Consider the following 15,632-nt stretch of genomic DNA (forward strand, 5'->3'; position numbering starts at 1 on the left):
TTCAGATTTCTTTCATTGGTGAAAACAGATACTAATGTATTTCATAAATGCAGAATGGCCTAAAGCAAACTTCTGGAAAGGGGGTCCCTCTGTATTTAGAACCCAGTACTTCCTGGAATTTACATTGTCATCACCCTGTATGAGCCAAATGTCATTTCTAGGTCAGATTACAATACGGTACTAATTGGTTTCCCTGCTTTCATTCCTGCTCCTTACAACCTCTTGTCAGTGCGGTACCCAGGGAGACTTTCAACTTTACAGAGGTCTTTTCACTTCCCTTCTCAAATCCTTCAGAGATTCCCCATCTCAGAGTAAAAGCTAATGTTCTTACAATGGCCTACAAGACTTTACATGTGCCCCTATTTAACTCTGTAAACTCATCTCTTTTTCCTGATCATTCTTAACCTACTTGTTTTTTCTTGGACACAGCCAGGGATACTTATGCCTTAGAATCTTAATACTGATTCTTCTTTCTCCCTAATGTCCATGTAGATGTCACATCAACTCCTTCAAATCTTCATGCAAATTCTTCCTATTCAATTAGGTCTATATGCCTACTCTAGTTAAGTGATAGTCCTCCCATTTTCTCTCATAAATTCCAGTTCTCTTTTCACACTGATCCACTTTTGTTCTTCTTGTTATAGTTTATCAATTTCTTACTTTAATTTTGTACATTATTCATTTTCTGTCTCTTCACACTAGAATGTAAGCTCCTCTAGTACCATGATCTTCATATTGTTCATTCATATACCAAAAGCACATTGAATAGTGCCTGGCACACAATAGGAGTTCAGGAAATATTTATTTATAAGAAAATTAATCCCAAAGGCGAAATTGATTGAGGATTCTTGTGAAGTAAGTTAATAAGGTACAACGTTCACTGTGAGACTCTTTGCTGAATAATGAGGAATTTTATTTTTTATTATTTTTTAAATATATATATATATATATATTCTTTTTTTTAAAGGGCTGGTGAGGTGTGGTGGACTCTCAGAGCCAGGCTGTAAAATCCAGACCCATTTTTGGCTTTGTTGTGGCCCGTAGCAATCTTTCATTGTGGTGTGTGGCCTTCTCTCTAGTTGTGGTGCATGACCTCTGTAGTTGCGACGTGCAGGCTTAGTTCCCCCATGGCAAGTGCGATCTTAGTTCCCCTGCCAGGGATTGGACCTATGTCCCCTGCATTGCAGGACAGATTCTTAAGCACTGGACAACCAAGGAAGTCCCTAAGGACAAATTTTAACTTCCACTTTTATGACTCTATGATACGCAGATACCAAGATTTAAAACGGAAACACTCTAAAACTAGGAAGTTAACAGCAATACCCTGAACAAAAATACCCTGAACAAAAAGGTGAGAGAGAAAGAAGCTAAAAGCTTGCTCTCACTCAGGTTTTTTACTTGAATTCATACCTATGTGATGTATATTTACAGAATTTACAGGGACAGAATTTTGTTTAGTATCCACATCACTGGCAGAAGAGAATGTATGAGAAAAACAGAGAGAAACAATAGTGTAAATGACGGTCCAAGAACAATGGGTAAGAATCGTCCATAACTGATATCGTTGGGAAGTCCAACAAATTTCAAGCAAGGTAACGTATAAAGAAATTCTCATTGTTACCACATAGTGAAACTGCAATAAGTCAAATGACAGAGATCTTAGTAACTATTCTAAAAAATAATAAAATAGCAGATCCTACAAAAAATAACCATGGGGATTTCCCTGATGGCACAATGGTTAAGAATCTGCCTGCCAATGCAGGGGACACGGGTTCCAGCCCTGGGCCAGGAATATCCTACATGCCAAGGAGCAACTAAGCCCACGTGCCACAACTACAGAAGCCCGTGCGCCTGAAGCCCGTGCTCCACCACAAGAGAAGCCACCACAATGAGAAGCTTGCACACCAAAACGAAGAGTAGCCCCCGCTCGCCACAGCTAGAGAAAGCCTGTGTGCAACAACGAAGATACAATGCAGCCAAATATAAATTTAAAAAAATTTATAAAATAAAAACTAGCAATGAAATCAATGCATGGCTGTTTAACAGCAAAAATTGACAATGAGAAGATAGAATAATAATATCTTTAATGGAAAGAGAAAGAGAGACAGAGAAACTGACTCTAACTAGAATTCTGTATCAAACAGAACTTTTTTTCACCCAGATAAAAACCATCAAGGGACCAAGCAGGAGAAATTCAAATGATTGTCAATGAAAATAATCAATAACCAATCCATAATAAGAATTGAGGAGAGTTTTATTTCAGCCAAACTGAGCCTAGAGCCCATGTGACAGCTTCTCAGATAACTCTGAGGAATTGCTCCAGAGAAGCATGTTTTTCAGCCCAGTTTTATTTCTTGTCAGAACAAAAAACATCAAACATGTCAGGGGTACATTCCTTCAAGGTTTAAAAAAAATACATAAAAATAAAAGGTCAGCATGTACACAGTGAGTCAGTACAGCACCTGGCACCTGGGGAAAAATTCTTATAACAGTTTTACTGAGATATAATTCACATGGCAAGCCAATCATTTAAAGTATATAATGCAATGGCTTCTTTCAGTCTATTCAGAGAGTAGTGCACGTATCACCACAATGTATCTATTTATTTACTTATTTATATTTAAGTACAGTTGATTTACAATGCTGTGCCAATCTGTGGAATATAGCAAAGTGACTCAGTTATACACATAGAGACATTCTTTTTATGTATATATTCTTTTCCATTATGGTTTATCCCAGGAGATTGGATATAGTTCCCTAATCTTTATGTTTAACATGGACATTTGTTATGTCTGGTCAATGCATCCGTTTCTTTAATAATTAAAGCATATATTGAAAGTATATGTGATAGGCCACAAACATAGTTAGAAAAGATATATTCTGAAAAGTTAACAATTTAATTGATTTCAGAATAAACAGCCAACCTCAGAAGTGCTGACCTCAAGTCAATTGAATCAATGGCTTAAAATTTTTCCCACAAAGAAACACATCATATCTATAGAGCTCTACCATTGTGTAATACATAATATTCAAGGAATAATTAATTCTAGTCTTGTTACTGAGCAAGGCTTGCTGCCTGGTGTAGAAGACAATATTTTTACGTTTGAGAAAATAAAGAGCTTTATTTCATGGTCCATCAGGGAGGAGACAGGAGGCAGGGCTCAAATCTGCCTCCCTAATCTGAGGTTTGGTTAAAGTTACATAAGTTAGGGAAAGCAAATTGGTGTATGGAAGTGCTGGTGGTGCAGATTTTGACTGGAGGAATTTAAACTTGGTCATTTATGGTAAGGTATGGAATGGTGGGTTTCTGCCCTACATCTTCCTGAACAACAGACCCCTTTTTTCTGAAAGAGTTCCAGCAGTCAGGTTCCAGACATGCTTCAGTTTTCTTGGTTGTGTAGGGAGGAAATGTGGGTTCCAAGGGTTAACTGAGGAGGGTTTTCCTTCTCTGTGTATGCCCAGGTTACATGCCTAACAGGTTTGGCTTTGCTGCATCTGCAAGACAACTAGACGTCCTGTAATGGACACAATAGGATCAGTTTGAGCTGGTCTCTTGGTTATAGTTTTATACAAAATTCTTCCAGAGAATAGAAGAGGGAGTTATCATTACCAATTTTAAAAGATTAGTGAGACTTTAATAGATAAATAGATTATTAAAATCCTTAACTAATTATTAGCAAACTTTATTCAAATTTTTTTCAGCATTTGAACATTCATTAATATAAAATCAGTGCCATTTCTTTAATAAGCAAAGTTGTTGAAAAGATCTGACACTTATTTTATGGGAAATGGCTAAGTTTAAGAAAAATAAGAAAGATGAAAAATGAATAAAGAAAAACCTTTGTGGCTGGGATGATTATGGGACTGTTCTTCAGCTGAGATGGTATGAGGTATGCATTCTATGACAGAGGAAAAAAATTTCTTTTTTTGGCCTCACCACAGGGCTTGATCAATCAACCAGGGATTGATCCTGGGCCCTCAACAGTGAGAGCACAGAGTCCTAACTACTGGACTACCAGGGAATTCCCAACAGAGGAAAAATCTTTAATTTAGAGATCCAGTTCCTAGGGAAATAGTAAAATTGATTAAAATGGAGATGCACCCTGATAAAGTTCTTTTTTTTTTCACATTTTCACATTTTTATTGGAGTATAAATGCTTTACAATGTTCTGCTAGTTTCTGCTGTATGACAAAGTGAATCACCTATATCTTGACACAGTTCTTACGTCTAGCAAAACTGAAAATAAAAACTGCTTTGAGACTCCTGAATTTGAGTTCCATAAGCCCCAGCCAAGGTACTGGAAAAGATACAATATTTCATCTTCAATTTTTTTTTTTTTTTTTTTTTTTTTTTTTTTTCTTTTTGCGGTATGTGGGCCTCTCACTGCTGTGGCCTCTCCCGTTGCGGAGCACAGGCTCCGGACGCGCAGGCCCAGCGGCCATGGCTCACGGGCCCAGCCGCTCCGCGGCATATGGGATCCTCCCAGACCGGGGCACGAACCCGTATCCCCTGCATCGGCAGGCGGACTCTCAACCACTGCGCCACCAGGGAGGCCCTCATCTTCAATTTTTAAAAAAAAGGTGAGAAATGCTATAAGAGGAAAGACTAGCAGCCTTCCGGGGAGTTTTTTCTTCTCAGAATTACTCATCAAGAAGCTATTTCTGTGACTCTGGCTGAATGAAAAGACATGTTTAGGTTAATAAAGTAGTCACTTTTGCAGAGATAAAAACGTCATAGGAAGGACAAGTATAACATCTGTAAAACTAGATAAAAGGAAGAGTGTGTTTTACATTTAAGAAAAGGAAAACTGCAGAATTCCATCAGAAGTACGGGGAATACAAAGAGTCTTGATCTGACTATATGATAATCAACAACAATTATCAAATATAATGGTTTTTGGGCTTCCCTTTTGGTGCAGTGGTTAAGAATCAACCTGCCAATGCAGGGTACACAGGTTCGAGCCCTGGTCAGGGAAGATCTCACATGCTGCGGAGCAACTAAGCCCGTGAGCCACAACTACTGAGCCTGTGCTCTGGAGCCCACAAGCCACAACTACTGAACGTGCATGCAGGTTACAATTACCAAAGCCCGCCTGCCTAGAGCCCGTGCTCCACAACAAGAGAAGCCACCACAATGAGAAGCCTGAACACCTCAACAAAGAGTAGCTGTTGCTCACCACAGCTAGAGAAAGCCCGCGCGCAGCAACGAAGACCCAACACAGTCAAAAATAAATAAATAAATAAATAAATAAAAATGTAAAAATATAATGCTTTTGACATAGGTCATAGTTATTGCAGTATTTAAAAGATCCCTCATGGGACTTCCTTGGTGGTCCAGTGTTTAGGGCTCTCTGCTTCCATTGCAGGGAGCCCAGGTTCAATCCCTGGTTGGGGAGCTAAGATCCCGTAAGACCCATGGCACGACCTAAATAAATAAATAAAATTAAAGATCCCCGATTACCTTGGCCCCAGCTTTAATATTGCTGGAAGATAGAATAATGTGATGAAAGCTGTCATGGATATATTGCCTTCAGTCTGCAAGATGAGACTTCAAAATGGTAAAAATAGTAGAATAATTCAGAAAACATCTACAAAAAGTCCATCACAATATTGTAATTCTGGTCCTAGAAGAGTAAAAGACATTTGTTGGTAGCTGAAAACCAGAATAAAAGAGAGGAGATCAAGCTGGTGCCATTAGATTTCTTTTAGAATATTATAAAAATTAGGTGGCTCTACCATGCCTTTAAACCACATAAAAACAAAAACTCCACAACAGATGTGCTCTTTCCCCCCCCCCCAGTTTTAAGAAACTAGAAGAGAAAAAACATTTAAAAGATAAAATCATCTTTGCAAAAGATATATAACCCAAGAAGGTGAAGGTTGTTGTAGGAAGGGGACCAAGTTTTCTTGCCTTAATACTCTACCCACCCCTCTCCACCCCACCTTATCCCTCACAACCCTGACTCCCCTACAGGGGATCCAACTCCATTTGCAAAAATATTGGCAATGAGGAAAACTCTCTTGTCTCACTTGATTTGGACCATAATGTGCTCTTCTGCCTAAACTCATGGATGAATGCTTTAATGGACAATTAAACTAAGCTGGATGGGAATGCTGTTGTGGATGGTGTTAAAAACTTGCTTAAAAATAAGAACCTTGGCGGCTTCCCTGGTGGCGCAGTGCTTAAGAAGTCTCCTGCCGGGCTTCCCTGGTGGCGCAGTGGTTGAGAATCTGCCTGCCAATGCAGGGGACACGGGTTCGAGCCCTGGTCTGGGAAGATCCCACATGCCGCAGAGCAACTGGGTCTGTGAGCCACAGTTACTGAGCCTGCGCGTCTGGAGCCTGTGCTCTGCAACAAGAGAGGCCGTGATAGTGAGAGGCCCGCGCACCGCGATGAGGAGTGGCCCCCGCTTGCCACAACTAGAGAAAGCCCTCGCACAGAAACGAAGACCCAACACAGCCATAAATAAATAAATTTAAAAAAAAAAAAAAAAAAAAGAAGTCTCCTGCCGATGCAGGGGACACAGGTTCGAGCCCTGGTCCAGGAAGATCCCATATGCTGTGGAGCACCTAAGCCCCTGCACCACAACTACTGAGCCTGCACTCTAGAGCCCACAAGCCACAACTGGTGAAGCCCACTCACCACAACGAACAGTAGCCCCCACTTGCCGCAACTAGAGAAAGCCTGCACAGTAACAAAGACCCAACGCAGCCAAAAATAAACAAATAAAATAAATTTATTAAAAAAAAAAGAAACAATTTGCATTCAAGTGCAATAGATTTCAATATACATTTTCTGTGTTTCAACAAGTTTAAGTGTACTTGTATACTGCCACACTTTTGTTAGATCTAGATTTGCTGCTGTTTATTAGCATTTTTACTTATGATACTTGATGATATAATTTCTCTCATTGAAGTTTAATCCAAAAATGATCTTACAAAAATAGTGGGTCCATGACTGATAGTGCATGGTCGATTAACCCTGTTAACATTTGAAGCCCAGTGAAATTTTTAGAATCACCTGAGCTATTGACATCAGAGATGCCCCACAGGCTACTAAAAGTTAAACTGCTGTTTTCTGCTTGAGCCTAAGATAAAATAAGAAGCAGAATGTAGGGAGACCCTGGGAAGATGGCGGAAGAGTAAGACGCGATCACCTTCCTCCCCACAGATACATCAGAAATTCATCCACACGTGGAACAACTACAGAACACCTACTGAACGCTGACAGAAGACCTCGGACCCCCCAAAAGGCAAGAAACTCCCCACATACCTAGATAGGGCAAAAGAAAAAAGAATAAAGAGAGACAAAAGGATAGGGACGGGACCTGCACCAGGGGGAGGCAGCCATGAAGGAGGAAAGGTTTCCACACACTACAAGCCCCTTCGCGGGCGGAGACTGCAGGTAGCAGAGGGGGAAAGCTTCGGAGTAGCGGAGGAGAGCACAGCAACAGGGGTGAGGAGGGCAAAGCGGAGAGATTCCGGCACAGAGGATCGGTGCCCTCAGGCACACACCAGCCCGAGAGGCTTGTCTGCTTGGCCGCCGGGGCGGGCGGGGCTGGGAGCTGAGGCTCGGGTATGGGCTTTCAGTCGGAGCGCAGGGAGAGGACTGGGGCTGGCGGCAGGAAGAGAGCCTGAAGGGGTTAGTGCACCACGGCTAGCCCGGAGAGAGTCCGGAGAAAAAGTCTGGAGCTGCCGAAGAGGCAAGAGACTTTTTCTTCCCTTTTGTTTCCTGGTGCGCGACGAGAGGGCATTAAGAGGGCTGCGTTGGGAAGCGCCGGAGACGGGCGCGAGCCGCGGCTAAAGGCGCGGACCCCGGAGACGGGCGTGGGACACTGGGGCTGCTGCTGCCGCCGCCGCGGAGCCTGTGTGCAAGCGCGGGTCACTGTCCGCCCCGCCTTCCGGGGGGCCTGTGCACCCCGCCACTGCCGGGGTCCCGGAACCCGGGGATGGCTTTCCCGGGAAAGCACACGGAGCGCCTCGGTCTGGTGCAACGTCACGCCAGCCTCTGCCGCCGCAGGCCCGCCCCACTCTGCGCGCCCCTCCCTCCCCTCTGCCTGAGTGAGCCAGAGACCCCACATCAGCGGCTCCTTTAAACCCGTCCTGTCTGAGCGAAGAACGGACGCCCTCCGGCGACCTACGCGCAGAGGCGGGGCCGGTCCAAGGCTGAGACCCGGGAGCTGTGAGAGCAGAGAAGAGACAGGTAAATCTCTCTGTGCAGCCTCGGAGGCAGCGGATTAAAGCTCCACGGTCCATTTGATGTGCCCTCCGTCTGTGGAGTGCATGAATGGACAGCGAATCATCCCAAATTGAGGAAGTGGACTTTGAGGACAAGATTTAAGACTTTCCCCCCTTTTCCTCTTTTTACAACGAATTATCCCAAATTGAGGAGGTGGACGTGGAGAGCAAGATTTTTGATTTTTCCCCCTGCTCTCTTTTTGTGAATGTGTATGTGTATTCTTCTGTGTAAGATTCTCTCTGTATAGCTTTGCTTCCACCATATGTCCCAGGGTTCTATCGGTCCGTTTTTTTTTTCAATAATTACTTTTAAATTTTAATAACGCTACTATATTTCATACTTTATTCTATTTTACTTTACCTGCTCTTTCTTTTTTCCCTACCTTCCCTTCCTCCCTCCCTCCCTCCCTCCCTCCGCCCCTCCTTTCCTTCTCTTTCTTTCCTTCCTCCCTCCCTCCCACCCCTCTTCCTTTCACTCTTTTTCTTTCCTTCCTCCCTCCCTCCCTCCCTGCTTGCTTTCACTCTTTTTCTTTCCTTCCTCCCTCCCTCCCTCCTGTCTTTCTTTCCTTCCTCCCTCCCTCCCACCCCTCTTCCTTTCACTTTCTTTTTCTTTCCTTCCTCCCTCCCTCCTTTCTTTCTTTCCTTCCCCCCTCCCTCTCACCCCTCTTCCTTTCACTTTCTTTTTCTTTCCTTCCTCCCTCCCTCCCTCCTGTCTTTCTTTCTTTCTTTCCTTCCTCCCTCCCTCCCTCGGTTCTTCCATTCACTCTTCCTTTTTCTTTCATTCCTCCCTCTCCCCCTCCTTTCTTTCTTTCTTTCCATCCTTCCTCCCTCCCTCCCTCCTTTCTTCCTTTCTTCCTTCCTTCCTTTCTTTCCTTCTTCCTTTCTCTCTCTCTCTCTCTCTTTCTTCTACTAATTCTTTCTTTCTACTTTTTCTCCCTTTTATTCTGAGCCGGGTAGATGAAAGGCTCTTGGTGCTGCAGCCAGGAGTCAGTGCTGTGCCTCTGAAGTGGGAGAGCCAACTTCAGGACACGGGTCCACAAGAGACCTCCCAGCTCCACATAATATCAAGCAGCAAAAATCTCCCAGAGATCTCCATCTCAACACCAGCACCCAGCTTCAGTCAACGACCAGCAAACTACAGTGCTGGTCACCCTATGCCAAGCAACTAGCAAGGCAGGAACACAACCCCACCCATTAACAGAGAGGCTGCCTAAAAACATAAGGCCACAGGCACCCCAAAACACACCACCAGATGGGGACCTGTCCACCAGAAAGACAAGATCGAGCCTCAACCACCAGAACACAGGCTCTAGTCCCCCCAACCAGGAAGCCTACACAACCTACTGAAACAACCTTGGCCACTGGGGACAGACACCAAAAACAACAGGAACTACGAATCTGCAGCCTGCAAAAAGGAGACCCCAAACACAGTAACATAAGCAAAATGAGAAGACAGAAAAACACACAGCAGGTGAAGGAGCAAGATAAAAACCTACCAGACCTAACAAATGAAGAGGTAATAGGCAGTCTACCTGAAAAAGAATTCAGAATAATGATAGTAAAGATGATCCAAGACTCTATTTCCAAGATCCAAAATCTTGGAAATAGAATAGACAAAATGCAAGAAACAGTTAACAAGGACCTAGAAGAACTAAAGATGAATCAAGCATAGATTAATGAAATGAAATAAATGAAATGAAAAATACTCTAGATGGGATCAATAGCAGAATAACTGAGGCAGAAGAACAGATAAGTGAGGTGGAAGATAAAATAGTGGAAATAACTGATGCAGAGCAAAATAAAGAAAAGAGAATTAAAAGAACAGAGGACAGTCTCAGAGACCTCTGGGACAATATTAAACGCACCAACATTCGAATTATAGGGGTTCCAGAAGAAGAAGAGAAAAAGAAAGGGACTGAGAAAATATTTGAAGAGATTATAGTTGAAAACTTCCCTAATATGGGAAAGGAAATAGTTAATCAAGTCCAGGAGGCACAGAGACTCCCATACAGAATAAATCCAAGGAGAAATACACCAAGACACATATTAATCAAACTGTCAAAAATTAAACACAAAGAAATCATATTAAAAGCAGCAAGGGAAAAAAAACAAATAACACACAAGGGAATCCCCATCAGGTTAACAACTGATCTCTCAGCAGAAACTCTACAAGCCAGAAGGGAGTGGCAGGACATAAATAAAGTGATGAAGGAGAGAAACCTGCAACCAAGATTACTCTACCCAGCAAGGATCTCATTCAGATTTGATGGAGAAATTAAAACCTTTACAGACAAGCAAAAGCTGAGAGAGTTCAGCACCACCAAACCAGCTTTACAACAAATGCTAAAGGAACTTCTCTAGGCAAGAAACACAACAGAAGGAATATACCTACAATAACGAACCCAAAGCAATTAAGGAAATGGGAATACGAAGATACATATCAATAATTACCTTAAATGTAAATGGACTAAATGCTCCCACCAAAAGACACAGATTGGCTGAATGGATACAAAAACAAGACCCATATATATGCTGTCTACAAGAGACCCACTTCAGACCTAGAGACACATACAGATTGAAAGTAAGGGGATGGAAAAAGATATTCCATGCAAATGGAAATCAAAAGAAAGCTGGAGTAGCAATTCTTATATCAGACAAAATAGACTTTGAAATAAAGACTATTAGAAGAGACAAAGAAGGACACTACATAATGATCAAGGGATCGATCCAAGAAGAAGATATAACAATTGTAAATATTTATGCACCCAACATAGGAGCACCTCAATACATAAGGCAAATACAGCCATAAAAGGGGAAATCGACAGTAACACAATCATAGTAGGGGACTTTAACACCCCACTTTCACCAATGGACAGATCATCCAAAATGAAAATAAATAAGGAAACACAAGCTTTAAATGATACATTAAACAAGATGGACTTAATTGATATTTAGAGGACATTCCATCCAAAAACAACAGAATACACATTTTTCTCAAGTGCTCATGGAACATTCTCCAGGATAGATCATATCTTGGGTCACAAATCAAGCCTTGGTAAATTTAAGAAAATAGAAATTGTATCAAGTATCTTTTCCGACCACAATGCTATGAGACTAGACATCAATTACAGGAAAAGATCTGTAAAAAATACAAACACATGGAGGCTAAACAATACACTACTCAATAACGAAGTGATCACTGAAGAAATCAAAGAGGAAATAAAAGAATACCGAGAAACAAATGACAATGGAGACACGACGACCCAAAACCTATGGGACGCAGCAAAAGCAGTTCTAAGAGAGAAGTTTATAGCAATACAATCCCACCTTAAGAAACAGGAAACATCTCGAGCAAACAACCTGACCCTGCACCTAAAGCAATTAGAGAAAGAAAAACAAAAAAGCCCTAAAGCTAGCAGAAGGAAAGAAATCATAAAGATCAGATCAGAAATAAATGAAAAAGAAATGAAGGAAATGATAGCAAAGATCAATCAAACTAAAAGCTGGTTCTTTGAGAAGATAAACAAAATTGATAAACCATTAGCCAGACTCATCAAGAAAAAAAGGGAGAAGACTCAAATCATAGAATTAGAAATGAAAAAGGGGAAGTAACAACTGTCACTGCAGAAATGCAAAAGATCGTGAGAGATTACTACAAGCAACTCTATGCCAATAAAATGGACAACCTGGAAGAAATGGACAAATTCTTAGAAATGCACAACCTGCCAAGACTGACTCAGGAAGAAATAGAAAATATGAATAGACCAATCACAAGCACTGAAATTGAAACTGTGATTAAAAATCTTCCAACAAACAAAAGCCCAGGACCAGATGGCTTCACAGGAGAATTCTGTCAAACATTTAGAGAAGAGCTAACACCTATCCTTCTCAAACTCTTCCAAAATCTAGCAGAGGGAGGAACACTCCCAAACTCATTCTACGAGGCCACCATCACCTTGATACCAAAACCAGGCAAGGATGTCACAAAGAAAGAAAACTACAGGCCAATATCACTGATGAACATAGATGCAAAAATCCTCAACAAAATACTAGCAAACAGAATCCAACAGCACATTAAAAGGATCATACACCATGATCAAGTGGGGTTTATTCCAGGAATGCAAGGATTCTTCAATATACACAAATCAATCAATGTGATACACCACATTAACAAACTGAAGCAGAAAAACCATATGATCATCTCAATAGATGCAGAGAAAGCTTTCGACAAAATTCAACACCCATTTATGATAAAAACCCTGCAGAGAGTAAGCATAGAGGGAACTTTCCTCAACATAATAAAGGCCATATATGACAAACCCACAGCCAACATTGTCCTCAATGGTGAAAAACTGGAACCATTTCCACTAAGATCAGGAACAAGACAAGGCTGCCCACTCTCACCACTCTTATTCAACTTAGTTTTGGAAGTTTTAGCCACAGCAATCAGACAAGAAAAGGAAATAAAAGGAATCCAAATTGGAAAAGAAGAAGTAAAGCTGTCACTGTTTGCAGATGACATGATACTATACATAGAGAATCCTAAAGCTGCTACCAGAAAGCTACTAGAGCTAATCAATGAATTTGGTAAAGTAGCAGGATACAAAATTAATGCACAGAAATCTCTGGCATTCCTATACACTAATGATGAAAAATCTGAAAGTGAAATCAAGAAAACACTCCCATTTACCACTGCAACAAAAAGAATAAAATATCTAGGAATAAACCTACCTAAGGAGACAAAAGACCTGTATGCAGAAAATTATAAGACACTGATGAAAGAAATTAAAGTTGATACAAATAGATGGAGAGCTATACCATGCTCCTGGATTGGAAGAATCAACATTGTGAAAATGACTCTACTACCCAAAGCAATCTACAGATTCAATGCAATCCCTATCAAACTACCACTGGCATTTTTCACAGAACTAGAACAAGAAATTTCAAAATTTGTTTGGAGAAACAAAAGACCCCGAATAGCCAAAGCAATCTTGAGAACGAAAAACGGAGCTGGAGGAATCAAACTCTCTGACTTCAGACTATACTACAAAGCTACAGTAATCAAGACAGTGTGGTACTGGCACAAAAACAGAAGATAGATCAATGGAACAGGATAGAAAGCCCAGAGATAAACCCACGCACATATGGTCAACTTATCTTTGATAAAGGAGGCAGGAATGTACAGTGGAGAAAGGACAGCCTCTTCAATAAGTGGTGCTGGGAAAACTGGACAGGGACATGTAAAAGTATGAGATTAGATCATTCCCTGACACCATACACAAAAATAAGCTCAAAATGGATTAAAGACCTAAATGTAAGGCCAGAAACTATCAAACTCTTAGAGGAAAACATAGGCAGAACACTCTATGACATAAATTACAGCAAGATCCTTTCGGACCCACCTCCTAGAGAAATGGAAATAAAAACAAAGGTAAACAAATGGGACCTAATGAAACTTCAAAGCTTTTGCACAGCAAAGGAAACCATAAACAAGACCAAAAGACAACCCTCAGAATAGGAGAAAATATTTGCAAGTGAAGCAACTGACAAAGGATTAATCTCCAAAATTTATAAGCAGCTCATGCAGCTCAATAGCAAAAAAACAACCCAATCCAAAAATGGGCAGAAGACTTAAATAGGCATTTCTCCAAAGAAGATATACAGACTGCCAACAAACACATGAAAGAATGCTCAACATCATTAATCATTAGAGAAATGCAAACCAAAACTACAATGAGATATCATCTCACACCAGTCAGAATGGCCATCATCAAGAAATCTAGAAACAATAAATGCTGGAGAGGGTGTGGAGAAAAGGGAACACTCTTGCACTGCTGGTGGGAATGTGAATTGGTACAGCCACTATGGAGAACAGTATGGAGGTTCCTTAAACAACTACAAATAGAACTACCATATGACCCAGCAATCCCACTACTAGGCATATACCCTGAGAAAACCATAATTCAAAAAGAGACATGTACCAAAATGTTCATTGCAGCTCTATTCACAATAGCCCGGAGCTGGAAACAACCTAAGTGTCCATCATCGGATGAATGGATAAAGAAGACGTGGCACATATATACAATGGAATATTACTCAGCCATAAAAAGGAACGAAACTGAGCTATTTGTAATGAGGTGGATAGACCTAGAGTCTGTCATACAGAGTGAAGTAAGTCAGAAAGAGAAAGACAAATACTGTATGCTAACACATATATATGGAATTAAAAAAAATGTCATGAAGAACCTAGGGGTAAAACGGGAATAAAGACACAGACCTACTTGAGAATGGACCTGAGGATATGGGGAGGGGGAAGGGTAAGCTGTGACAAAGCGAAAGAGAGGCATGGACATATATACACTACCAAACGTAAGGTAGATAGATAGTGGGAAGCAGCCGCAGAGCACAGGGAGATCAGCTCGGTGCTTTGTGACCACCTGGAGGGGTGGGATGGGGAGGGTGGGAGGGAGGGAGATGCATGAGGGAAGGGATGTGGGAACAGATGTATATGTATGACTGATTCACTTTGTTATAAAGCAGAAACTAATTAAAAAAATTAAAAAAGAAAAAAAAAAGAAGCAGAATGTATTATTGCACTCTTCAGGTTTTGGCAATATTACTGCCCGGATTCATAAAATAACTCAGAAAAAGGCCAATTTTGATTAGGATCTGAACAGCAAAGACTCTCTCGGAATTTATGAAAGGCAATGGCATAAGGCATTCCAATGGGTCCTATGACCCTAATATTGACTAGATTCTAGAATTGTCAGTTACATGTACTTAGACATATTGGAGTCTCTGGCAAAATTCATTGACTACTGCTGGCAGTGACCACTGTTGCTGACAATTTTGGACAAAATTTATGTGATATAGCCACTCAAAAGGTAAATCCTATTGAGAAACAAATTTCTGATAGATCTTGGGCACTGAATGAAATAGCTCCAATAACTGAGGACATAAAATTATATGATGCTTGTAACACTCCCAACGTCATGAGTTATATTTTATGCCTAAAAACATTCTAGTAGGGAGGAAATACACAAAGGGGGCTCTCATCATATCCATGAATAAACAAGATTCCTTTCCTGTGGGACCAATATTAGTCTCTTAAGTGACTCATTGCCACTTTGGTGGCTCTGTTCAGCTAGTTGTTGCTGTAATACAGATGATTTACTGAAGGCAGTTATGAACACTGGGGTGCATGTATCTTTTCATGAGGATATTCCCCATGCCTTAGAGCTATATCTGCTACTGCCTTTCTAGTAAAGGCTACTGAGAAAAGAGGCTACTGTACTCTTCCTTAAATTTGCAACACACTCAGCATCTCTCAGCAAGCCATCTTACTTTCAAAGAAATCCTCTAACCATCATTCATATCAGTCTTGCTCATTGTAA

General features: G+C 41.2%; 1 protein-coding gene across 1 annotated transcript in view; it reads right to left on the bottom strand.

Annotated features, from left to right (window-relative positions):
- Positions 1 to 2,268: 2,268 nt before the first annotated feature.
- LOC308609723 (ATP-dependent RNA helicase DDX3Y-like) overlaps positions 2,269 to 15,632 on the bottom strand; it is a 38,029-nt gene continuing 24,665 nt past the window's right edge. The window contains exon 17 of the mRNA XM_081223434.1: positions 2,269 to 3,515. Within this exon, the coding sequence (XP_081079560.1) occupies positions 3,472 to 3,515 (44 nt within the window). The 3' untranslated portion in view covers positions 2,269 to 3,471. The remainder of the gene's footprint in view (positions 3,516 to 15,632) is intronic.

This window comes from Mesoplodon bidens (assembly GCF_964165515.1).
Source record: "Mesoplodon bidens genome assembly, chromosome: Y".
In the NCBI taxonomy this organism is placed as follows: Eukaryota; Metazoa; Chordata; class Mammalia; order Artiodactyla; family Ziphiidae; genus Mesoplodon; species Mesoplodon bidens.